Here is a 25,504-nt window from a genome sequence, read left to right on the forward strand (position 1 = left end):
ACTGTCTGCATGCGGTCAGGTTCCAGGGCCAAGGTGTAAGATTGTGTAAAACTGTGTAAATTTATGACCATGTACTGTCATATACCTTTGAGTACATCCGTTAATACGAGGATCTACATATAACCCCATGTACACCCACTGTCACATACCTGTTCCCCATTGAGTCGCGTCGTGAAGGGCAGATCCATGGATCTGGCACTTGTGGACTGGCACTCGACCGTTCCGGACTCTTTTCTTCCCCCCTCCCCTGCACTCTCCTTCTCCCCTCCTTTCAAACCCTTTTCCCTGCATACCATTCTTGTCCATCTTTATCTCAATCGTTTTCAAAGCGCTCATAGTCCAACTGTCGCAAATCCGATGAGACACCATCCAGAACTCGACTTCCGATCGAATCGCTAATCGCCTTCGCCTCCTTCATTTCTATCGTCGCGCGTTTGGTGTACGATATCTTGTCGCATTACCAATCACTGCGCCAAATTTCGACTTTCCAGCATCCCGCGACTCCTTTTTTTTCCTACCTGGACTATCTTCCCCTGTGTGATCGCGAACCCCTTCGAAAGGCGAAAAAAAAAATTCAAAAAATTCAAATCTCGTGGAGGAATGAGCGGCAGCTCTAGCCAGTCCACTCGTACGAGTCCCGGGTCTTTTGGAACTACACAACTCACAGAGTCCGTGTCATCTGGTTCGCCCCCACAGCAGTCACTCCCTTCTTCGCAGGCGCCTTTGACGGCTCAGCATGCGATGTCGACCGACGTGTATAGTCCGAATGCGTCGCAAGCGCCATCATCTATGAACCCTACTTTCTCATACCCTTTCTCCCCTATCGGTACAACTGCTTCATTCGATAACAACATGCGCTTGGATAACGATCGCAACCTCCAGGGCCTGAATGGCCTTAATCGCGGAAACGGAGGCGCAATTGTTATGCGCAAACTGCCGCGAAACACGAGTCGCGAAGCCTTGCGCAGCATGCTTCTTTTCGCCAAAGACTTTGTTGACGCGGACTTTGTGACCCTGGATTTGCCCGAGGATGACGGGTTCTTGACCGCGATTGCGCGATTCATGACTTTGCCAGCCGCCGAAGAGGCCAGATCCCTACTCGATGGCAAGCCGAACTCCAAAAATGACGCCAACATGGTCGTCGAGATGTACCCCGGTCCGATGGGAGCGAATCTGTCCAACACGCGCCGTAACACCATCGATCACACCGCGAGTCGTGCGTTAATGGGGGCCTCGAACGGTCCCCTTGCCCGTCAATCGTCGCGCTTCAACGGCACTTTCCAAAGCTTAGAGAGGCTCTCCAACCCCAACCCCAACCAGCCTATCGGCGAAGGACTTCCTCCGACCTCTGAATCAGGCTCGCGTATGCACAGCCTTTTCTCCCCACAATCTCCGATCGGAAATGGCATTGACAACCTCCCACGCATAACCGGAAAGTCTATGATTGATGAAGACCCGGACGAGGAGACCGGCGAGCTGCTCAAGGATCCGGTGGGCTATGCAGAGAATGGCCATTCTACCAATGTCTCCGCGGGACGCCGGGCCACCAACCCCCAAATCCCGACCAACCGCTTTGCCAATATGTCCCTGTCGAACAACATGTCCTCGCCACCTTTGCAGAACTACCCTGGGGGTGGCGCGCAACGCATGGGTGGTGGAACACCCGCATCTGCATACCCGAACCAAGGTCATGGTTTCCCATACAACGCTCAGCACACACCACGCCACAGCCTCCCCGCTGCAAACCCGAATGACCTGAATCCTCCTTGCAACACTCTGTACGTGGGCAACTTGCCACCGGACACTTCAGAGGAGGAACTTAAAGCCCTTTTCTCCAAACAGCGCGGATACAAGCGACTCTGTTTCCGAAACAAGCAAAACGGACCCATGTGCTTTGTTGAATTCGACGAGGTCGCCATGGCCAGCAAGGCACTCAATGAGCTATACGGCTACAAGCTGTCGAACAGTGTCAAGACTGGCATCCGTCTCAGCTTCTCAAAGAACCCCTTGGGTGTGCGCTCTGGTCAACCTGGCAGCATGAACTCGTCCAACTCAGTATCTGGACAAGGCGCAGTCCCTGGAGGCAGCAGCTTGAGTGGAATGCATAACAACATGTTCTCGGCTGCCAACGGCCCCCCTCCCGGACTGGCAGCACCTCCTGGTCTTGGCATGCCCATGCCTGCGCCCCCGATGCGCAATGGTACCTCCATGCACACCCCCGTCAATCCGCATGCTGGACTGATGGGCAATGCCTCATACAACCCCAACTCGGGCCTGGGAATCCGAAACGGAGCTAATTCAATGATGATGTCGCCGCCGCCCCCTTCTAATTCTGGCGGCAACAACAACGCGGCACCGAACCTGAACGGCTATAATTCCTTTTACCCTGACTACATGATGGGTCGCTAAGCCCATTCAAGCGTTATATTAAGATAATGCCCGGCATGTTTGAACGAACTGGGATATCTGGCGCATTTGGGGATCTTCGTTTCGTGAGCTAGATCAGCATTCGGCGGCTGCATAACTCTCGGGAGTACTGTTTCGGATTTGCTTTTCTGTTTTTCCCCCTTCTTTTTCTGCCAGTCCTTTTCTTGGCATTTCGTCTTTCTGTTGCATGGGAACCTGGGCGCTCTTACATTCCTTTTTTTGTTATCTCTTTTCATTGGGAGGATTGCATTTCAGGTCATTGCCAAACTTGTATTCTTATCTGGTCGGTGCGAGGCGCTTGAGAGCGTGTTTGTTTCTGCCATTGCGTTTCGTTCACACCTTCATACCCTCGTGATTTCTTGCTTTTGTTCTTGTTTATCTCGCTCGTTTACCCTGACTCAGTAGGCAATGCACACTATTGCGTGTTCGCTGTTTGCCCTAATGAGGATCTATATGAGCTCTTATCTACTTTATTCGACGTGATTCCCCCTGTTTTGTTACATCTATCCCCTGGATCTTTCTCGATGCATCGTCTGCGTGGATCGGAAAGGATTTTGCTGATTTACTTGCTTTCTCTATTGCAATGCGTGTTTATTTCTATGCAAGTACGAAAAAGAAGGGTCTTATGTGGCTTTCTTTAGCTTCTCTTCTAATATCTCTCTACTCAATGGCATGAGCTACGGAAGGACATGACATCGGCTCACGTCGACCACATATTGTCCCAGGCGTTCGCGTTGGTTTTATTCTCCTGCCATATTCCTCTCATCTCGGCGGAGACGAAGGCGTCCGGCCCATGCATTTTGCTTGAAAGTTCTTCTCTCATCTTGCTTGCATTGCCACTCGTTTTGCTTTAGGTCTGGCTTACTCTGCTTCTCCAGGAGAAGAACGAGAAAACGAGGCGTGTCCATAAATTTTTAACTCCTCCTCTTACCCCGTCTTGCTAGGGGATATGATACCGATACATTTGCTTCGATCTGTACTTGATACAATGAACTGGTTCCAGCTACCCTGGAGAGAGAACCCATTTAATTCGTTTATAATAATATTCAGGTCTAGTAAAGAGCTATCCTGGGACCATTCTTTTACATCTTTTTGGGCAACTCTTCATATATGTAATAGGAACCGTTAAGGGGATCCTGTAAGGCTTATATTGCCAGAGTAGTTATACTCAAAACCATTCAAAGCCCTGGTTATGCTATCAGGGTCAATATAGGGAATGCGAAGAAGTTGTTTACTCGGCTGTATACAAGTGGAGATGTGATCACGTGATGGCACTACCGAGAAGTTTCTTCCCCTGCAGACACCTACACCTCCCGCTCCAACCCGACAACCTCGCGTCCTTCAATTATTGCTGCAAAGGAGTCAATGGCAGCTGGAACTCCTTGATTCTTAATATCCAGCGTCTTGCATTCAGTTTAACATTAAATCTTCCCTCCCATTCCCCCTCATATCCTCCCAAGATGCCACCCCGGATACAGAGCCGGAGTGTGTCCAACACCCTTCTTCCCTACCTCACAGCTCCTTCCTCTTCCTCATCCTCACTTTCTTCTCTTCCTTCATTATCCTCTACATCATCACAGTGCCTTTCCCGCCAGTTCTCTGCCACGGCAGCACCACAAGGACAGACCAAGCTCCGTCGGCAGATGTTCGAATGGCTTAACAATGAAGGATCCGTTTTCAAGAATCACGTTCCTGGAGAAACCAACTATCTTACTCGCTTAAAACAGCGAGGTCCCGAGACCTCGGAGAAGACCCGTCCGTTCCCCAACAACCAAAGTTTCTTCAGCGAGCCTATCCTCAGTGAGGAGCTCCGGAATGAGGTCTATAACCGCGTCATTGAGCAAAAGAAGAGTGTCCGCATCGTCAGCGTGGAGCTTGGAATTGATATGAAGCGTATTGCTGCTGTCGTGAGATTGGTGGAGTTGGAGAAGAGACAACGCACACAGGTAAGAACCCTCTTCCCTTTCTGCTTTTTTCCCTCGTTTCCTTTCGGACTTTGCTTCGATCCTCCACGCATATGATGAGTCACAAAAAATCGATTAGTCTTGAAGACACCCACATGGTTATACCCATTTTTGAACTGAACTGCATTACCCTTACATTTTGGATTCCTATCAAGTCTTTTTTGGTCGCGTGACATAAACTGACGAATCTCAAAACAGGGTAAACCCCTAGCACTGCCATATGCCCGGGCCATCCACGAGATGGTCCCCACCACACCTCTCGCCGAGAAAGGCGAGCGTCAAACTTACCACGAACCCATCAACGACCTCCCCGCCCACCCCCTGACAGGCTCTCAAATCTTTTACCCAGTCCCCGAATCCCGCTCCTTCAACCGTGTCGAGGCCGGCCGCGTCTTCTCCGGCGCTCCAGCAATGGAGCAATCTGAAGCCGCGGGGATCTCCCACCCCTCTGACCTCGCCGAAAAGATCATCGAGGACCCCAACTCCATCGGCTGGGTCGGCAAGGGCGCCAATGCCCGCCAGATCCTGCAGCCTGCTGATGTGCGCATTCCTCACCCTCACATGGTTGCCCTGGAGCGGGACCGCCTGGCGCACCCCAACGAGCGTCTGGCTGTTGCAGACCTCCAATCTAAGAGACTCGAGCGCCAGGATGCAATCGAGCAAGCGCGTCGCGAGCGTGTCCAAGCTCGCCGTGAGAAGAAGCTGACGGTTGTCTCCCCCGAGGAATCGCGCTTCGACTACCGTATCAAGGATACTATCTACACCACGGAAACTACTGGTGCTGATGGCCGTGGTTCGAAGGCTGCTGGTCGTCGCTACGGTGTGCCTCACCGTGACCGTACCCGCGGTGAAGTCAAGATTCCTACCCGTGTGGAGGCTTGATTTTGAGATAGTCCCAGGGCTGTTTCTTTCTTTTTTTGTGTTTTTCAGCAACTTTCTTGGCTACGGCCTCTGTAATTTTACTTGTATGCTACTCATCCATGGATGTATGAAGGAGGTTGATCACTTATGTAACTATATACCGGATAATATCCCTTTCCATTTCACTTTTGGTAAATCTGAGCTTGTATTTTGAGTTTGAAAGTTGTTTGGCCCCCGGGGACGATCACTGAGCATTAGTTAATGAACTATCCCGGCTCCCGGCCCCCGGGGCCCTGGCATAGCCCTGGAGCATAGCCTTGATTGCCCCAATGGATCTTGATGATCTTGTCAACTTTAGAAGCCCAACTCGGAACTCGTTACAAATAGAGACTTCCCCCGAATTTCCCACGTAAACGGTGCAAACGAGAGGATATCACCTTACAATAAGACATTTTCCACATTTCCCCATATCACAAATCTAAACCTCATCTTCACAAAATGAGTTCCATCATCGCCGCCTACGAGGAGCTCCCAGAGTATCTCCAGATCCTAGGTGCTATCGTGGTTATCATGGCTTCCATTCCAATCATTTCAAGAATCGGTGCAGTACTTATTGTCGGTTGCTTAATAGTCGCATCGACATTGGGCTTGATTGACTGGGATTGGAGTGATGAACAAGCAATTGCCAAGGTCGATCGAATTCCTGATTCGAGCGAGAAATCGGCAATACTCGCGGAGGCTGGTCAATGTACCCCGGAAGCTGGTCAATTTACCGAAACCGGCGAGAAAGGACGTCTTGAGATTGAGATCGAGTCTCTCGAGGAAACGTTGCATGCTCGTCGAGAGGAGCTGGCTCAGCTCTGTTAATCGCTGAGCCCCAATACCCCTCGCTTCTCGGGTGCTTGTTTCTTGCTGCTAGAACAAGTGGTCATAGCATGTCTTCATGATGTTTTTGGGGTCGGGTTACAATTTTGGGAGGATGTATACTGTGGAGACGAAAGCTGAACTTTTTGAACTTTTTGAACTTTTTAAAGATTGCTGTCTTACATTGCAAAGTATTATGTGGCTGAGAAGCGTATGGCAAGGGAAATATGGGCATGTTACATCTATACGTTAGTCTAGTATAGTAACGGAGGAATGAGAGATGTAGGAACAAGTTAGTAGATATAGGCCAAGGATTATAGGCTTTGTCTTAAAAGCCTCTAGAAATAATTTCCAAATCACCACGCTCGATGCGTATCTTTTTTGGAAGATCTCAAGTATACCATACAAGTATACAATACAAGAATACTCGGCTTAAAGGAAGATGGTAGCATAGATCCTATACTTATCAACATCAAAATAGGCGAAGCACTCGACGAACCCGTTTTCAAAGAAAATTATAATAGTTTAGTTTAAACGATTAATCTCAATATTAGTTCAACCAAGGTGTAGGGTGATCATATAATCCCCTGTTTATATTCCTAAATTGACTTAATATGATGAAACCCCCGGAGCCTGCAAATGAACAAAAGAACCAAAACATAAGCCTGAAATATGAAAATCACAATGCACAGCGCCTCGCCAAAAAAAAACCAACAAAAAAAACACAATATGCCCAGCAGTCCGCTATTCCAGCCCTTCCTATCCCGTTTCACTCCCATTCTCATGAATTAACAAGACACATAGTCGAGGTTTCAACGAGCCTCCCCGACAGAGCGACAGCGTCGCCTTTTCGTCCCAACCCATCCGGAAATTGCATCGGATTCAGACTCATCTTCCTTGGAAGTTTGGAAGATCGACCCGAGTGAGGCGATGGCACTTTGAAGCCATGAAGTAGTGAAGGCCGAAGCCGGTGTTGATGACTGCATAGTCTTGAGTGGGGTCAGATGAGCGGGGTTTGTGGCAGAGAGTGTATGTTGTAGGTCTTTTGGTAAATGGTAAATGATAGATGGTAAATGATAGATGGTAGATGGTAAATGGTAGATGGTAGATGGTAAATGGTAAATGATAGATGGTAGATGGTATAGAGAAGAGACAGTAATATAGTATATATGTTGTAGTTTGAAAAGGATGTAGAATGAGGTTCGAGGGCAAGGTATTTAAACAATACGAACATCACATGCAGAGAAAATCAGACAAAGGATCACCTGCATACTTTGCGGCCCAATTCTGGATTTTGTCAATGTATCGTGACTTGGTATTAGCCTTGGAAAGCTGCTATCGGTTGCACCGAGGGAGCTATTGATTGGATGTATCGTTGTGCAGATCCTACTTCGATCCTTTCACTTAATTGGTGCAACCTATGATGATATTGTGCAGATATACGTATATATTGATTCGGGTCTTGAATACAGGGGTTTCGGATATGATCAATGCAGTTGATTGGCAGCTATTGGACTAGTTCTTTATTTTTGAGATTGTATTACCTTGGATACGAGACAACCTGGAAAGGAATAAATTGTGCACAATGCAGGCTGAAGACAGGTTTTCTGAGACTTTGTCATTGTTCCGGTGGGAGAATGTTGTAAACTTACTTTAAATAGGTATAGGTAGAAGCTACAGATCATATAACTTCAAAAGACGCTTCAAGACTAAGGAAATACTTGGAATATTATATCTACAAAATCATCACTCAAAAAAATAGTGAAATAAGTACAAGGCAGGAGGATACACCAAGCCCCCGGCAGTCGAAACAAAGAAAGTTATACATTGAAAGATAGAAGGGTGGAGACATCTCGTTCGTGTATATGAGGATGTCCATTGCATAAAAATGTTATGCAAGAGCGAAAATACCGGTGGACAAAAAGAAACTAGCCAGGGATGGAAAAGTGCGCAGGCAGATGTGTATACAGCCCAAAGTGACAAAATATATCCATAGGATCCATGCCAAAAGAAGATCCACGAGGAAAACCATGCACTGAGTCTGAGACCCTCGAAGTAAAGTGCATGCTACCATGACAAGAAGATGAGAGAATGAGATGGGAGAGAAAAGACACGTTGCTATACGGGGTATTCAATGGGAGAGACAGAAAGTTCGAATCAAACAAACTGGGGAAAAAATTGTTGGAAATGTGTAGGGATCAAGGCATGGTTAGCGCACTTGAAAGACAAGTCTGTCTTCATTTTTCATCTGGAGCCGCCGTCACATCACTGATGGGTGCGGCGTCCCCCGATGTTGGCAAATGCGGACTCAGGGATGAATCTATGTCTATGGTGTCAGGACTCCCGCTACCCCATGAATCTTCCCGCAGGATTTGCGCGTCTGGCGCGTTTGGCTTGGATTCGTGAGCAGATTTATTAGGGTTGCGGGAGCTCGAGGGCGACGGGGGATCCACCCGTGGTGATTCTTTGCGGTAGCCACCTTGCATCGGACTGGCTGTTGTAACAGCTGGCGAGGCGGGGCGGGGAGAGTCCATGAACCCACGCCATTTGCGCCAGCCTTCAAAGTCAATCAGGGCTTGCATGCAGCCCCATTCTGTCACTTTCTGCTCAAGCCAGGGGAATCCGACGGGCTATTCGAGAAATGTTAGCATACTATTTGAGAAAGAAAAAGACGTGAGAGTTTGACATACCTTGGTCAGGAAATCGTTGCAGCCAGCAGCCAATGCCTCATGTCGATCACTTTGCAAACTGCTAGCTGTCAACGCGACGATAATGACCGGACTACGGAACAGCGAGAGATCTGACAAAGTGTCCTCTTCACTGACCGTACGGTGAAGGCCGGGTCTTCGGTCCGCAGCAGACGTATTGGACGCGCTGAAACGTCCAGAGGCTGTCTTTGGGAAGACACCAATGCCATTTAAACGCTCCAGGCGTCGAATCTCCTTGGTCGCTTCCAGACCATTCATCACGGGAAGCTGGATATCCATTAGGACCAAATGGAATCCACCTTGTCGCCATTTCCGCACTGCCTCTTCGCCGTTCATTGCACATTTCCAGCGCACTTTCAACCTTTTCATGAAGGCCTCCAAAAGCTTCTGGTTAATGATGTTGTCTTCGACAATGAGGACATTGATTGGCGGAACGGTGCCGTCAATCAACCCGCCAAACATAGCACCAGGAGAGGTGGCCGCTTTTGATTTTCGGACCACGCGTGGTGATGCAGTTGCCGGGGGAGTGTGTGATTTCATCTGCGGAGATTCCACCGGTGGTGCTGCCACCGGAGGTGTTGGCATTGCGGGAGCAGCAGCTGGGATAGGTTGGGAATGAGGAGTAGGGCCGGTTTCTATAGATGTCAGTGGCCATGTTGAGGAAAACAAAGTTGTTTGAGAGCGTACCGGTTATGGCAGGGGTTTGGGAATGAAGAATTGTGGGAGAATTTGTTTTGTGTCGTGTCAACGGAGGTCGTTGCTGATGCCGTGCCCTGCGGCTTCCCGGGGATGGCAGCAATGGAGCAACACCGGTGTTGATAATGGAAATTGATGGCGCACTAGCCGATACTGATGCAGCTCCCGAGTGCGCAGACGGTGTGCCCGCGTTCGCATTGACCGGCGGCATGAGAGGGAAATAATCGCCATGCTCGCCGGGTTCCGAGTGGTGGTGCTGGTAGACCGAATGCCGCGGCGATGGCTTTGGGGTGCGGCGTGACGGGGCATCGATCACCAACGCTTCCTCGATCTTTTGTCCGCCAGGGTAGTATGTATCGAGTATAGTTGACACGACTTCCTCCGGGCTCAAGAGGCGCTCGGGGTGACCTGATCGAGTCGTACCCTCTCGTGGCGAAATCCGGATAACAATGTCGGGCGAGTCAAAGCTTCTCCCTAATGAGTTCCCGTATTTCATGATAACCTGGTCGCGTAGCTCATCTACCACCGCATCCTCTCTGCACGGCACCAAGGTGGCCGAGCCACCGGGCCGTTTGACCCAAATGCGACGTGTGACCATCTCGTGGGGAACGAGGGGAGTGAAACCGCTGCCCTGGTCGGAAGAGAAAAGATTCGCCTCCAGTAGCCCACTAATCAAGTGTTGGTGTGTTGGCGGGAGAAGAGATTGACGACGGATCGCAAGGCTCGGGCGCTTGCTCGAGGGAGGAAAGTAGGAAGCAGAAGGTCGGCGATCATTCGTACGCTCGACGACAGTATCCAGGGTCGGGGTCAATTGAGTCTCGGCTATTGGAGTTTGAGCTTTCAAGTGGGACTGGAAGGAGGTGCTATCGGAATGCTGAGGAGTCGCTAACGGAGGGGTTTCGAGGGGAGACGGAGGGTCCGAGATAGGAGTCGGCAAGGAAGAATTGTATCGTTCGGTTGATGGGGTACAATTGCGCGAAGGCGCAGACACGGAACCTAATTCCTTCGGGGATAGGGGTTCCTCGCGATCCAGATTCTCTGTGCTATAGGATTTGAAGTCAGGGCCCGGGGGTTTTAGGTGGGCACTCGGGTCGGCATCCGCTTTTGGAGATAATCGTCCAAGCAATTTTGCCTTCAGACGTGATATCCGTTCTGACATCGTGGGTCCTCATGCCATTCTGAACAAAAACAGATTCTCTGTTCTTATATGTTTTCCCCCGGAGAAGGCCGTACTTTTTTTTTTTCCAGAATAGTTTCAAAAAGAGAGGTAAGTCAAAGAAGTCGAGAGGGGAAAGGGTGTGACACCTTTGGGCAGTCAAGTTAAGTCACGTTAGTTGCTGATCTCCCGGCTAAAAAAAAAAGCTATGGCCTTTTTAAGGCTATTAATGGAAGTATTGGTTATTTGTTTTATATATCGACTTACGTAGCATTTTATATAACCTAAATAGGTAATTTCTTAGCAAATTATGTAGGAACGGTACCATATAGAGACTACCGTTAGTACCGTAGCACCATGATCTGTCAAGTCATCCCGACACCGAGCAACGTTACCAAAACGTCCAGATCTGTGATATCTCGTCGAACCAAATTTCTCACATAATGTCAGATCCAGCCCCCAACACTCATGTCTGATCTGCCGCGAGGCTACGTGATTTCGTTTTCACTAACGTAGAAACTTTGTTGCCGGAATGCCGAATGTTATAGATGGGGCTCCCATGGTCCTCCCCTTCATTGCAATCAACCCCCCCCCAGGTCCAGGAGAGTGGGACATCGTGGTAGGGCATCGAGAATTCGATGAGATTGCAGACTTGTTACTCTAATTCGAGGAATCTCGAACAATGCCGGGGATATAGCTGTCTTTGTTCTGCGTCCCTGGTTCTGTATCTTCCAGACGATCTTTCTGCTTTTTGCGAGTTTCCTGGGATTTTCTTTTAATTTGCTTTTGATACTGATTTGCGCTTGGTTCTCATAAGTTGATCTCACGTCTGATGCCCCTTTACGAGATATGACTATGCTCCCTCTTCTTTTCAGAGCACTCTTCAATGTTACCTCCCCCATTGCTGTACGTGGGCGTTATTGAGACCATTCTTCGTTTCGTTGTTCCTCTGTAAGTGTATAATAGATGCCTTTGACAAATCTCTAAGGTAATTTTTGCATTAATTTTGCATTATGGTGGGTGATGGGCGTCAAATTTCAAAAGGCCCACGGGCCGTGGACACTTCCTAGTGCCCATAGACGGGCGATGTCACAGTCTAACTGAGATTTACTCACTGACTCTGAGCGCCCTAATAAGATGAGATACAAAATATATCTATTATTAGAAAGCTAAGAATCGTTTCAGTTAGGCGAAAAGGGATATATATAGAGCTAAAGTACAATCTATATGAGTCCCAAGCTTGAATATAATGTTATTTGCAGAACGCGACAATTGACATAGACATAAAGATCGAATTCATACTTAATAATGGTCGACAATCTGACTGAACCAGATAACATCCACATATAGCCACATAAAATGGCCTACCTGACCCCAAGACCAGATCCTAGCCAGAGGCAGGGCCAATGGTTCTTAGAGTCACCGGAATATTCTGAAGAGCTGCATCTGTCGTTGCACTCCATAGCAAGATATACCATCCATCTTGTCCTGTCGGTTGGGCGTAGAAGTTGACCCTGTCCTGGCTACATACAACGTATTTTCCATACAAAGTCCACACGTTGGTTTGTGGTGTTGGCATGGTTGTGTCATTCCTTGCCTGGCTCGGGGTAAAAACTACTGGACAAGCCATTGAGCCAGTATCGCTCAATCCCAGCAGATTGGTAGCATTGGCTAGGGCGGTCGTGTTATCGGAATGAGCAATCCAAGTGTTTGGGTCGTCACCAAAGGTCACTGTAGCCAAATCAGATACCACTCATTGAGGATTCGGAGTTCAAGGCCTACAAGAAAACGTGAACTTGTTGGTTGCGTTGGACAGAGCCATATTACCAATCTGAGCTTGGCCTGGGCAAATGTAATTAATGGTGATCCATTTAAGGGCGAGAGATGCTTACCATCTGCATAGAAAATGGGCAGCCCGTCAATGTTGTGGCCATATGCATATAAACTCCACGAACCATCAGCCTGTCGCTTCTCCATCGGATGCGCCGAGCCAATTGCAAATATTGCAAGGATCATAGCAAAGGTAATCGAAGTCATGTTTTGAAGCTGATGCTAGGAAGCTTCTGGTTTGATATCAAAAGAGTTGCGTTGAGGTGCTTTTGAGATCGTCTTCCATATATCTACGCTCCGGAAGGTTGCCCTCTATGTTCTCTGAAAGCACAGTGGGACGAACTTAGAGCTGGCCTCGTAAGCTGAGCCATATATGGAGACAGTATGACAGAATTTTTGGCTTGGATAGTTTAGGTATCCCTGCCATTGTCATCCTGTGTTGCCTATATATCCTGACACCACACTCCTTAATTACAAAGTTCCTTCTAAGGCTGACCCAGCTGAACAGGCACTACCCAGATGACACGCATGGTCACACCATTCAGTTTCACACATTAGCTCACATTTACACCCATGCCCGAGACTGGCTCGCCATCATCCTTGCCCCCCTTTTTCTCTGATACACGAACGTTATGTCCACAAGGCAAAGCCCCGAATAACTCATAGGTTACTTGACCGGACCGTTTCATATCTAGGGTGGACCATCAGATACACGAGACTAGGAACCCTGCGTCGGGAATCTGAAGAAGAAAAAAAAGATCTAATCGCGATAATGCATGGCCCACGTGGAAGTGGCCCTACAGATCTGGCGGCACACAAAGGCTTAGATTATGTGGCTAGACACTATGGAAATCCTTTGACTCTATATGTCAATGAAAGGAATTATTCGTTATACTTGTATGAATCATTGAGAGTATACCCCATTTTAAACGATCTATTTGGGACAAACACAAAGCCTCATCTGATGCTGAAACTGAGCTGGTGGGCCTTGTCTAACTCCATCGTGGCTAGATTCATCATCTTCCATACTCACGTATGAATTAGTGAGATATATCCCCTTGGACAATTTATTTCGGACAGACATAAGGCCTTGCCCCATGCTGAAACTGAGCTGGAGGGCCTTGGCCCCCTCGTGGCTGAGGTATCATCGTTTAGGCTATTATTTCTACTTTTGTTACGAGGCAATATACGAGCTAGACGGCCTTGGGGTAAGAAGGGGCATTCGTAAAATATCAGCTTGAGGCGTATAAGAGGAGTATATAAATCCCTTCCACAACTTGGTGGAATAAGTGCTAAATATCTTTACAGAAAGCAGATATTAACAGTGTTCTTTTGAGAGCCTGATATCGAGTCATGAGATTCTCATCCATTACCATCTTGGCCAACTTAATTGGTGCTGGCATTGCCTATACCCATTACTCCTACAACCCATCGACAACGTTGCGACCAATTGTCACACGATCTCGAGTTCGCAGTATCTATGGGACTACACCTACCGGGACTCCATGTGCAGGAAACACCCCCAATGGCAGATCTGTCTGGTGCAATCACAGCATCGACACAGACTACGAAAATGTCGTCCCGGACACCGGTGTTACGCGCGAATACTGGTTTGAGGTTAAAGAAGCCATGCTCTCTCCCGATGGATTCATGACTCCACGTCTAGCCATGACCATCAATGGCACCTTGCCTGGCCCACCTCTTGTTGCAAACTGGGGCGACTGGGTGGTCGTCCACGTCACAAACCATCTGCACCAGTCAATGAACGGCTCAAGTATTCACTGGCATGGTATTCGTCAGAACTACACAAACCCAAACGATGGCGTTCCCTCGCTCACCCAGTGTCCTATTGCCCCCGGTTCGACTATGACCTATAAATGGCGAGCTGGTCAGTATGGATCCTCATGGTATCACTCTCATATTGGTCTGCAAGCGTGGGAAGGTGTATATGGGGCTATTATTATCAATGGACCGGCAACTGCAAATTATGATGTGGACAAGGGCGCGTTGTTCCTGAGTGATTGGACGCATGAGACTGTGGATCAACTGCACCAAGATGTCCAACTACGCGGCCCTGTCAAAAAGTTGTCGAATGGACTCATCAATGGTAGGAATATATATGGAAACGGTACAAATAATACCGGCTCTCCTTTCCACATGAAAGTGGAACAAGGCAAATCCTACCGGTTACGACTGGTGAACCCTTCTATCGACACACACTGGAAGTTCACTATCGACAACCACACAATGACCGTGATTGCAATGGATCTCGTTCCTATAAAGCCATTTGTCACGAACGTCATTAGCCTTGGAATGGGTTCGTTTCTTTGCCACATCCCCATTACTCCAGACGTACAAATCCAACTAATGCTCTATATCCAGGTCAACGCTATGATGTTATTATCACAGCCAACCAGGAATCTGTAGCCGTATCCTTCTGGATGAGAGCTATACCAGCCGATAGATGCTCGCAAAACGAAATGACTGGCAACATCCGAGGCATCGTCTACTACGGCAATACCCCCAAACAACCGCAGACGCAGTCATTCCCCTTCACAAACGTATGCGAAGACGAACTCTTGACGAATCTAGTTCCCCACGTCCCGAAAAACGTCGATCCACCAATTTCACCAGTTTGGGGCAATAACCTAACAGTCAGCAATGTCAGGAACGCACAGAATTTCTTCCGCTGGCGGTTCAACTCCACCTCGATGAACGTGAGTTGGGAGAACCCAACCCTGATACAAATCTACCACAATGAGATAGGCTTCTCAAATTCAAGCGGCGTGATCGAGTTGCCTTTCAAGGACAAATGGGTATATCTCTTCATCCAAAATACCGCTGTCACTCATCCCATCCACCTTCACGGTCACGACTTCTCTATCTTGGCGCAAGGACAGCCTGGACCAGGAAAGCCACAATGGGATGGTTCTATCATTACGCAGAATCCCCCGCGCCGAGATACGGCCGTGCTGGCCGGGAATGGGTGGCTGCTTATTGCTTTCCAGACAAATAACCCCGGTGCTTGGTTGATGCACTGTCATATTGGATGGCATGTTGACGAGGGTCTGGCGTTACAGTTCATTGAGCGGCAGGATGAGATTCGGGATCTTGTGGATTACACTCCGTTTAAGAAGAATTGTGCTGCGTGGGATCATTATGTCAAGACGAAGAATATTGTGCAGGAAGACTCGGGAGTTTAAGAAGGGGGGATTTGTGTGCTGAATGATACCTTGGATAGGACAGAGAGAGGGTTGGTGTATTAAATAGATATATTTGGATTGTGGTGGTCATGCTGTTTTATCTGATGATTAAAGGTAATTTTTCTTTTGTTTTATTTTCAATATCATCCCAGTTCCTGCCTTAAATTTAGAAGACATATCGTAGGCCATAGTATGTTAAAACTTCTCAACTAAGTCACGCGGTTCAATATCAGGCGTTGGCGTGTTCAATTTGCCCTAAACTCCCAACATCCCCAGGAGCACCAGGAATAATGCCCTTTTCAATATCACCTGTTTCTCGTATATCATTCCTCCTCAGTAGAAGCAAATCCTCAATGCTTTTACCCGAATCTTTTGCTTCCTTGCGCAACTTCCGATAGCGGATGCGCCAGGAAATATGGCTAATATATATCCCTCCCTCGAGAACTATCACCAAAACATACATAATCCCCCCAAGTATGTCAAATGAGCCTTGTGCCGCTGTAATAGAAATATATCAGCGGTTTTGTTATAGATATTGCCAGGAGGTAGAGCAATTCCTACCTAATGCAAAGAGAGAAAATAGTCCGCCCAACGTATCGATGGAGAGGAAGACCCAATCTACTAACGTCAGCAGTTATACGTCAAGCGCTGCAAGTCATAAGAAAACCAACTGAAGCCAATCACACGTCCATCTCGCTTCCACAATTCAAAATACGGCGGCAGGAGTCCTGCACTGAGGATAATGGCGGCGATAATCCCAACTACGATGTCGGGCCATTTCACACCGTTATTATATGGTATCTATTCAAGTTGGATTAGATTTTCTATTTTCCACGAAATAGTAAAAAGAAAAATGGATAATACCCTCAATGTCAAGATAAGAAGAACTTCCAATCCCCCGAATAAAACGACCGTGCCCATAGATACTAGGATAGCCTTAGTTTTGGTATAGTCACTATTAAAATTGAAGAACAGAAATCAGAAATGCATACCACAAATTTACACACGCACTCAGAAAGGAAAAGAAACCCGACTCACTGGTTATAATAAAGAATCTGCCCCCAACAAACAAGAGAAAAGAATCCAAACATCTGAGGCTGGATCTGCAACGGGATATTGACTTGCTATAGCAAGAAGAAGATAGCGGTCAGCGATATACAGATGCAAACATTGAAATTAGTAGATAATAAGTCCACTCATTAGGGAAATTCAACTCACCTGCAGAATCAGATATGCGCCCATTGGAACCGAGCCTGCATGCATTACAATTGTGAGCAACGCCAATTTCTAATTTGAAACTTTCTTTTCTTTTTCCTCCTTCCTCCTTCCTCCTTCCTCTTTCCTTTTTCGGATGCTATTTCCCACAGATCAAGAGACTCGAAACATAACCTTCAAGGGCCTCAAGCCCCATGAAATGAAGGAACAGAGAGAACTCACAGCCCGCCCACAGAAACATCATCGCCGCGGGAAATCCATCTGTGTTTTTCCGCCGCCAGTTATACCAGATCTGTGGTATCAGCTGGATACACCAGAGAACTGTCCCGATAGTGCCGAGGACGTTCGATGTCAATGTGACATTTTCTTCGGACATGTTGGTGTAGTAGAACGAGGTTTACCATGGGTGTGGCAGGGCAGCGAATTCGAATTCAGACAACGATATCATAGAAGTGCCCACGCAAGATATCCAAGTGAAGGGAAAAAAGCCTGAGTATAAAATAAATATCCACTCTAACAACCAGATTCGACAACTCGATTCGACGAGGTAGGCTAATACTTATACTAAACAGCCAACTCCCAAATCAAATAGCTAGCCCTCGAAACAACGGAAACAGAACCAGAGATTTGGGTTGTAATTGCGAATCGGTGAAAGGATCCAAGTCTCTTCGTATGCACATAGTAGTGCATGAGCACCCATCCTCCGACCGAGCCAGTCACAGCCCGTTTACAAACGCAAGACGATGTAGACGTGTATCGAGATTAGGAGTTAAGTCCGAATGCCTCGCTATTTGTGGAAATGGACATATAGAATGCAGGTCGATAAGTACGATGCAGGGTAAACCAATACCAGACTAGAAAACGACAGGGGTAAAGAGAAAGCTTGGGTGAACGCCAACGCAGCGGTGAAGTCTTCACGCTCGACGCAGGACTCGGCTGGTCTATTCGATGGATCTTCACGGCTAGTGCATTAGACTACAGAGGAGAGAGAGCATATTGCCTACTTTATGGGCCTGGAATGAGTGAGCGTGATCGTTTAATCTATCTGGAAATAGGGAGAAGAAGAAAGGGCTTGTGGTTCCAGATATATTTATGCTTATTTTAAGTAGATAGGTTCGTTTTCTAGATATAAATCTCCGAGATCTCTAAATCCCCCGCTTTAGGTCGAGTAAGAAATACAGAGTTTGGGCTCAAGCGTAGCAGGTTGATTCTCAACCAACGGGCTTGGTGGATCTGGGGTGGAGCAGCCCTGGGGGTACAGAGCAGAGGGAAGTTATTGATACAATATAACACTATGTTGGGCAATAATTTAAATATGTATCTATAGACCGAAAGTATGTGAATATCAAGATACAATACCCTATGTCTCTATTGTGTTATCCGCACACGTGGCTACCCGCTTCAATTTGGCATACCCGTGCACCCGAACCATGGATCTCTTGACTTGTAGTTGAACGTAAATATTCGGGAATAAACGCTTAATGATTTACCTATATTGTACCTGGATATCCATAAGATAGATGAGATGAGATCAAAAACAAGGGATGGTCTAGAACTTGAAAGGGCCCACGGGGGTCCAGGTGCGCCCCTCCTTGTGGGTAACAAATTACGTAGACGTATACGTACGTAGAACACACTCAGAGAGCTGCACTCAAAATCAAGACATGTCTTTATAGATGCATCTCACATGTTTATTTTTCTTCCATGTAGAAAGTTTTTTTTATATCAAGATCAACTGACCCTGATTCTAAACACGATTCCAACATGACAATGGAGAATAGCACCTCAACCATGAAGCATAAAGGAAAGACCCGGGATAAACCACCCGCTAGAGTAAAAACAAAAAACCCCAAATCACAGAAAAAAGTGCCAAGAAGAGAAAGGACATGCAGAAAACACAAGGAGGCCATCAAGACATCACGTTAGAGGAACCAAAAAAATACACACACATCGAGGTTGGATCCGAAGGGTATCAATTGCGACAGAACAAATAGCAAGAAACTCGGACAAAAAAAAGAACAAACAGACATCATGCATACGGACCAAAGATCACAGGAGGATCAGATAGTTCGAGGGCGCAATGCCAGTATCTCCATTTTGCTTCCGAGCCTGCCACCATCGGCCGCTCACATCGGATACTTCCAAGATCTCGTGCTTGGCGAAGCTGATTTCATTGGCGTCTTCCGGGTTGGCATCATATGAGTAGATCGCCTTGGCCCGGTAGGGGTAGTCTGTTGGCTGGGGCACTTCGCCCACTTCTTGGTCGCCGTTACCCGGAGTCGGGGGGTTGGGGGTGCCAAAGCGAGGCGCAGAAGAGGATCGTTCGGCGCCGGGCGCGCCACCGGGGTATCCAGAGACGGGGGACGAGGTCTCGAAACCGCCTAGTTGGGCGGAGGTGTACATCTGTGGGGTGTTGCCGGTTGCCATGGTGTCTGGGCGAGCGCCGAATGCGCTGGACATGGGACGGCTGCCGCGGTAGGAGGGCTCGGCGGGCTGTTCCTTATTCAGGGCGAAGGAGTCAATGAAGCCGCGGTGGGTGGCTTGGGGTGTGGAGCCGAAGTAGAAGATCCAGATGATGATGATCATGGAAAGCAGGATGAAGCCTGCGCCTCCGGCTTGCATGGAGCCATGGTCTTCGTAGATCAGGTTGTTTGCGCTCGTAGATGTTAGGACGAGACCACAACCAAGGTAACCGACGATCTGGAGACATTGTCAGTATTAGAGTCTGGTAATGTTCTGCATTGAAGATTCGTCATACCGCGACGCCATACACGTGGCCCGTATCAGTGCCAAAGGTCGCGATCAGGCCTACAATGACACAAAACATGTATGAGATGGCCCACCATGAGTAGTTGGGATATTTGGTTTGCACATCGGCAATGATAGATGCGATGAAAGCAATGAGCCATGCCAGCTATAATCGTATGTTAGTCAATATCGGGTCGCGTAGGGGGAGGTCGAACGAACAAGGGAAATCGAGACGGTCGCGAGCGCGAACGGATCGCCTAGGATGTTGCTAGGCCGGAATTTGGCCATTTTGTTGGATTGGTTGAATTGGGCGTGTGTAGAAGGGAAGTATGAGATAGTCGAGAAAGAGGGAACGTGGATGAGCGATTTGCTTGTATATAAGGGCTGAGAGGGTCCTGAACGAGGCGGACGGGAAGGAGCGACTGTGGTTAGTTAGTGTGGAGCGACAGTGAGTGAATAAAATGTGCGAGTATGAATTATGAATCGTGACAGATATAAAGGAAAGACCCTACAAGGTAGATTTAAAGTACCTTAAATGACTGAAGTGGGTTCAGAGACAATCGGGGGTGAAGAGGTTGGGTTAAAGAAAGAAGTAACCCTTACAGAGAGGCAAAAACAGCACCAGGCTGGGGAAAAGGAAAGAAGATACAAAAAGAGTGGATATTGAAAGTTGAAAGAAAGAGAGGGAGGAATAATTAGAAAAGGAGGGAAAAGTGGCAGTGGAGTCCGGGCCCCCTGGAAATCGACGGTCTCGATTCTTTGGAAATTAGGAAATTAGAGAAATTAGAGAAATTTAAGAAATTTCAGTTACATTCTTAATGTTATATAATAACGATTCATTATGTTAACTGTTTCATTTTCCCAGGTCATTATTCCCCCTTGAATTCATATTTAATGGACTCGATGTGGAAATCTATAAATACCCGGTCTTAGTCACCTCCACTTTATGCCTCCTCGGTATTTAACCCATGCATGGCATAGTATACGTAGCTTACTGATGCCTAAAGCTGCATAAAACTTCATCAACTTGGGGCTGTGGCGCAACGGTAGCGCGTGCGACTCCAGTTCGCAAGGTTATCCGTTCAAATCGGGTCAGCCTCATGTTCTTTTTTTTACTTTTTTCTTGTACTAGTAGTGAATATCATATCCAGCCCTTATCACTGGAGGGATTTGGTTGGTTTTTTTCTTTCTGAGAGTGAGAGCTGCGTATCACTACTAGCACATGCGAATACAAAAGTACATACCGAGCTGGACTTAATCACCAGCTGAGCAGCACGTGTTTTGGCCATGGATGTGTGGTTATACTACGGAGTACCTAATCCGTATACCATACCTACAGAGGCTTGCTATTGTACATATTAAATAAGGTAGAATCAAAAGCCACCCTGAAATTTCCAAGTCATTTCGGGGGGAAGTACGGAGTAGTATATCAAATACCGTGGAAAGGTCTCAACGGCAAGCTCCTGCAAGTTACGTAGATCAAGTTCGTCACTATAATGACACCCACGATCTGTTAAAATAACTAGCTGTATGAGTACCAGGCCCCCATGACTGTTATATAACTAAGATAGTATGGCCATAAGGATATAGCCGACCTCTAGCGGATGATATGTCGAGATTTACTACTTCGTATGTATAACGTATTTCACTACCGAGTGGTCCACACCACCGAGTGGTCCACCCAAATCACCCGATCAATTTTAAAGGCATTTATCTCAACACAAACGCCATTAAATTAACTCAACTAACTAATCGGTCTATCTGGACATGTTTCTCTCCTATGCCCTGGCAGTCTACATATTCCACACCCCCGGGGGGGGGCCGCGTACGTGGCTGAATAGCCGATTCTCCAGAGGTGCCAGGGCCGGGGGGAGGTGCTTCACTTGCTTCCTGTTGCTGCAAAATTAAAACAGAAGCTTCTTCAATTGAAAGGCCCTCTTCAGAAGCAATATGCCTTCGGGACCTAGTCCGTTTTTGCTTCTGCTTCTCGTTTTCAGCGCGTAATTCCTTGTTTTCCTTCGCTAATAAGATAGCGCCTTGCATTGTAAGACGGAAGCCTTTTATAAGCTGGTTTAATGCACGATCTGACGGGCTAGGCGGGCTTCGAGACCTCGTACGAAGTAAAGCTTTAATTGATGAAGCCTGTCGACGTAGTTCTTTCTCTGTAGCGGGTGTTTTTGGTGTGAAATTTCGGCTTGAATCACTACCCCTACTCGGGAGGGGGTAGGGGTTCGAAGCTGAATATTTAGCTTCGAGATCACTCTCTCTGGTGAAAAAGGGACTAAACCAGCTGCTCCGAAGCTATTCTTAATAGTCTCCGATTTGAAAGCTTCAATCCGTATAAGGGGGTATAATTCGAGGAAATCAAGTTTATCAATATAATTAACTTGTCGTCTCATCTTTGTCTCCACCAGCCGACCGTATGATCGTTTTAACACAGCAAAACAGCCGATATCGAGAGGTTGTAAAAGATGAGAGGAGTGCGGAGGCATACAGATAGGTATTATCTTATTTTGCTCGCAGATTTCATCGAATTTCGGGGTCAAATGGCTTCCGTGTCCGTCAAGAACTAGCAGCCTATACCTCCCCTTCGTACGAAGAGAAGTGCTAGGAATAAAGAGCTTTTCAAGCCAGCGAAGTCCAATTTCATCTGAAGTCCAACCATTAGGACTAACTTCAATTCGCCAGTCGTTTGGTAGGCCTTCGAACCATGATTCCAAGTAGACTTTGCCTTTGAAAATTATACACGGAGGGAGGGCCCAACCCGATAAATTTGCACATTCAATAGTAGTCACCCATTCACGATTTCCAGGCTGTAAAAGCGAGCGCCGACCGTAGAATTCACTTCTCGTTATCACCTTCGCCGTAGCGATTAACCCCATTGCAAAACCGGTCTCATCGAAGTTATAAACGTCATCGGGGTCGATTCTAAATTGAAGGATTGTTTTTTGAACGAGATCGAACCACTCTCGAATGATTTTTGGGTCTTCGCACTTCGCACGTTCGAAATTATAGCGTCTCGAGAATCGGGAGGAGAGGTCAGGGTGTCGTTTCACGAATTTTGTAACCCAATTTTCGCCAACTGAAAGGATTAGGGTAGTTCCGCGCTTTTCGAGAAGCAGATTCGCCATTTCTCGAACCATAGAAGGCCGAGGGGCTGATCCCCGAGAATCCATAGAGAGAATCCATTTTCGAAGAGATTCCTTTTCAGTTTCTGTCAATTTGTGTGAATTGGCACGAGAAATCGCGCGGCAAGGGGTATTCTTTAGACGACGGAGGAGAGTTGACTTTGGGACTTCAAAACGGCGCGCTACTTCACAGATAGAGCTGATTTGTTGATCCTTAATAGCCTGGATAGCTAATAAGATTCTACCCTCTTGCTCTATTGAATTTCTAGAGCTTTGAGAGCGAATTGGTGGCATGGTGGGTGGTTGAATTGATTAAGTGCAAATTTAGGGACGCGTTTTGGGTGGGGTGGACCACTCGGTGGTGTGGACCACTCGGTAGTGAAATACGTTAACAAACTTAGTTAGTTAGTTAGTTAACGTATTCGGTAAGCGAGCCGCCCATGTAAGCCAGCCGCCCACCCAACCTAAAACGCGTCCATGAATTAGCACTTAGTTAGTTCAACCACCCACTATGCCACCAATTCGCTCTCAAAGCTCTCGAAATTCAACAGAGCAAGAGGGTAGGATTCTATTAGCTATTCAGGCTTTTAAGAATAAAGAAATATCATCAATTCGCGAAGTGGCGCGCCGTTTTAATATACCGCGTACAACTCTACGCGACCGCCTCTCCGGCCATACTGAACGAAGTATTACGCGCGCAAATTCACACAAATTGACACCAATTGAAGAGGAATCTCTTCAAAAATGGATTCTCTCTATGGATCTACGTGGAGCTGCCCCCCGTCCTTCTACCGTTCGAGAAATGGCGAACCTTCTCCTCGAACATCGCGGAACTACCCCGGTTATTTCGGTCGGCGAAAAATGGGTTTATAACTTTGTGAAACGACACCCTCTCCTCTCCTCCCGATTCTCGAGACGCTATAATTACGAACGTGCGAAGTGCGAAGACCCGAAGATCATTCAAGAGTGGTTTACACTTGTTCAAAATACCATCCTTCAATTTGGAATCGACCCCGATGACGTTTATAACTTTGATGAGACTGGTTTCGCAATGGGGCTAATCGCTACTGCGAAGGTGATAACAAGGAGCGAATTCTACGGTCGGCGCTCGCTTTTACAACCTGGAAATCGTGAATGGGTGACCGCGATCGAGTGTACGAATGCTTCGGGTTGGGCCCTCCCTCCGTGTATTATTTTTAAAGGCAAAGTCTTTATTGAATCATGGTTCGATGGTCTTCCGGATAACTGGCGATTTGAAGTTAGCCCGAACGGTTGGACCTCCGATGAAATTGGACTTCGCTGGCTTAAAAATCTCTTTATTCCTTCGACTTCTTCGCGTACGAAGGGGAGGTATCGGCTTCTAGTACTCGACGGTCACGGAAGCCATTTAACCCCGAAGTTCGATAAAATCTGCGAGGAAAATAACATTATACCAATCTGTATGCCTCCGCATTCCTCTCACCTTTTACAGCCTCTCGATATCGGCTGTTTTGCGGTGTTAAAACGCTCTTACGGTCGGATGGTTGAAATGAAAATGCGGAGTGGGATCAACTATATCGATAAACTTGACTTCCTCGAAGCATACCCCCTCGCACGAACTGAAGCCTTTAAATCGGAGACTATTAAAAATAGCTTCGGAGCAGCTGGTTTAGTCCCTTTTTCACCAGAGAGAGTGATCTCGAAGCTGAATATTCAGCTTCGAACCCCTACCCCCCTCCGAGTAGGGGTAGTGATTCAAGCCGAAATTTCACACCAAAAACACCCGCTACAGAGAAAGAACTACGTCGACAGGCTTCATCAATCAAAGCTTTACTTCGTACAAGATCTCGAAGTCCACCAAGCCCATCAGATCGTGCATTAAACCAGCTTATTAAAGGCTTCCGTCTCACAATGCAAGGTGCTATACTACTCGCGAAAGAAAATAAGGAATTACGCGCTGCCAACGAGAAGCAGAAACAAAAACGGACTCGGTCGACTAGGCAGATAGCCCACGAAGGAGATCTCTCAGTTCAGGAGGTTCGTGAGCTACGTTCAGAGCCATTTGAGGCCCAAGTAGCGCGTATCAATACCTATCGTGAGCAGGTTTCAGAGGGTTTACAGCCAGCTACACGAGCCGGGCGAGCTTGTGGAATATGCAGATTGCCGGGGCATAGAAGAGAAACATGTCCAGATAGATAAATCATTTTAGTTGAATTAATTTAAGGGTGTTTTGGTTGAGATATACGCATTTAAATTCAATATGTTAGGTTGGGTGGGCGGCTGGCTTACATGGGCGGCTCGCTTACCGAAGTTAGGGCATTTGGTACACCTCAGGCATAACCCGACGGCAGTTGTTTGCCACATTAATCTACAGGATTTCCAATTTGTAAAAATCAAATAGTTGCAATTTAAGGGGGAAATATACGATAATATACAGATGAAAGACAAAATTTCTAGATCTATTGATCGAACAAAAAACGAATTGAGGCTGACCCGATTTGAACGGATAACCTTGCGAACTGGAGTCGCACGCGCTACCGTTGCGCCACAGCCCCAATTTGGTGATGATTTTCCCTCGCTATTGTATTATGATCCAATCTATCTTCTCACAAAAAAAGCAAATATCAAAAAGTCCATAGAAAAGCCATAATTGATCAAACAATCGTATAAGACACAAGAGCATAGGCGCCGCAAGCTACTCCGCGGCACTCTTAGGCTTCTTTAA

General features: G+C 47.2%; 8 protein-coding genes across 8 annotated transcripts; 4 read left to right on the forward strand and 4 right to left on the reverse strand.

Annotated features, from left to right (window-relative positions):
* Positions 1-600: 600 nt before the first annotated feature.
* Positions 601-2,409, forward strand: N7517_009613 (uncharacterized protein; the record flags this gene model as incomplete). Its single annotated transcript, XM_056727336.1, has 1 exon — positions 601-2,409. The coding sequence occupies one exon, from the start codon at positions 601-603 to the stop codon at positions 2,407-2,409; it is 1,809 nt and encodes a 602-aa protein (XP_056575908.1).
* Positions 2,410-3,887: 1,478 nt separating this feature from the next.
* Positions 3,888-5,273, forward strand: N7517_009614 (mitochondrial 37S ribosomal protein mS45; the record flags this gene model as incomplete). The annotated part of the gene is made up of 2 exons (XM_056727337.1): positions 3,888-4,373; positions 4,590-5,273. The coding sequence occupies 2 exons, from the start codon at positions 3,888-3,890 to the stop codon at positions 5,271-5,273; spliced, it is 1,170 nt and encodes a 389-aa protein (XP_056575909.1).
* A 477-nt stretch (positions 5,274-5,750) lies between these two features.
* N7517_009615 (uncharacterized protein) lies at positions 5,751-6,119 on the forward strand (the record flags this gene model as incomplete). Its single annotated transcript, XM_056727338.1, has 1 exon — positions 5,751-6,119. The coding sequence occupies one exon, from the start codon at positions 5,751-5,753 to the stop codon at positions 6,117-6,119; it is 369 nt and encodes a 122-aa protein (XP_056575910.1).
* Positions 6,120-8,353: 2,234 nt separating this feature from the next.
* Positions 8,354-10,679, reverse strand: N7517_009616 (response regulator; the record flags this gene model as incomplete). Its single annotated transcript, XM_056727339.1, has 3 exons — positions 8,354-8,746; positions 8,807-9,459; positions 9,512-10,679. 3 exons carry the CDS (start codon positions 10,677-10,679, stop codon positions 8,354-8,356), a joined length of 2,214 nt encoding a protein of 737 aa, XP_056575911.1.
* A 1,384-nt stretch (positions 10,680-12,063) lies between these two features.
* Positions 12,064-12,713, reverse strand: N7517_009617 (uncharacterized protein; the record flags this gene model as incomplete). The annotated part of the gene is made up of 3 exons (XM_056727340.1): positions 12,064-12,407; positions 12,459-12,518; positions 12,569-12,713. 3 exons carry the CDS (start codon positions 12,711-12,713, stop codon positions 12,064-12,066), a joined length of 549 nt encoding a protein of 182 aa, XP_056575912.1.
* Positions 12,714-13,859: 1,146 nt separating this feature from the next.
* Positions 13,860-15,709, forward strand: N7517_009618 (Multicopper oxidase type 3; the record flags this gene model as incomplete). Its single annotated transcript, XM_056727341.1, has 2 exons — positions 13,860-14,823; positions 14,889-15,709. The coding sequence occupies 2 exons, from the start codon at positions 13,860-13,862 to the stop codon at positions 15,707-15,709; spliced, it is 1,785 nt and encodes a 594-aa protein (XP_056575913.1).
* A 229-nt stretch (positions 15,710-15,938) lies between these two features.
* Positions 15,939-17,300, reverse strand: N7517_009619 (PQ-loop repeat-containing protein; the record flags this gene model as incomplete). The annotated part of the gene is made up of 7 exons (XM_056727342.1): positions 15,939-16,207; positions 16,271-16,327; positions 16,381-16,510; positions 16,574-16,664; positions 16,748-16,833; positions 16,928-16,962; positions 17,147-17,300. 7 exons carry the CDS (start codon positions 17,298-17,300, stop codon positions 15,939-15,941), a joined length of 822 nt encoding a protein of 273 aa, XP_056575914.1.
* Positions 17,301-18,973: 1,673 nt separating this feature from the next.
* Positions 18,974-19,960, reverse strand: sho1 (osmosensor SHO1; the record flags this gene model as incomplete). Its single annotated transcript, XM_056727343.1, has 3 exons — positions 18,974-19,624; positions 19,683-19,838; positions 19,892-19,960. 3 exons carry the CDS (start codon positions 19,958-19,960, stop codon positions 18,974-18,976), a joined length of 876 nt encoding a protein of 291 aa, XP_056575915.1.
* Between the last annotated feature and the right edge of the window lie 5,544 nt (positions 19,961-25,504).

Source organism: Penicillium concentricum (genome assembly GCF_028827145.1).
Source record: "Penicillium concentricum strain IBT 3081 chromosome Unknown utg000004l_segment0_segment0, whole genome shotgun sequence".
Classification (NCBI taxonomy): Eukaryota; Fungi; Ascomycota; class Eurotiomycetes; order Eurotiales; family Aspergillaceae; genus Penicillium; species Penicillium concentricum.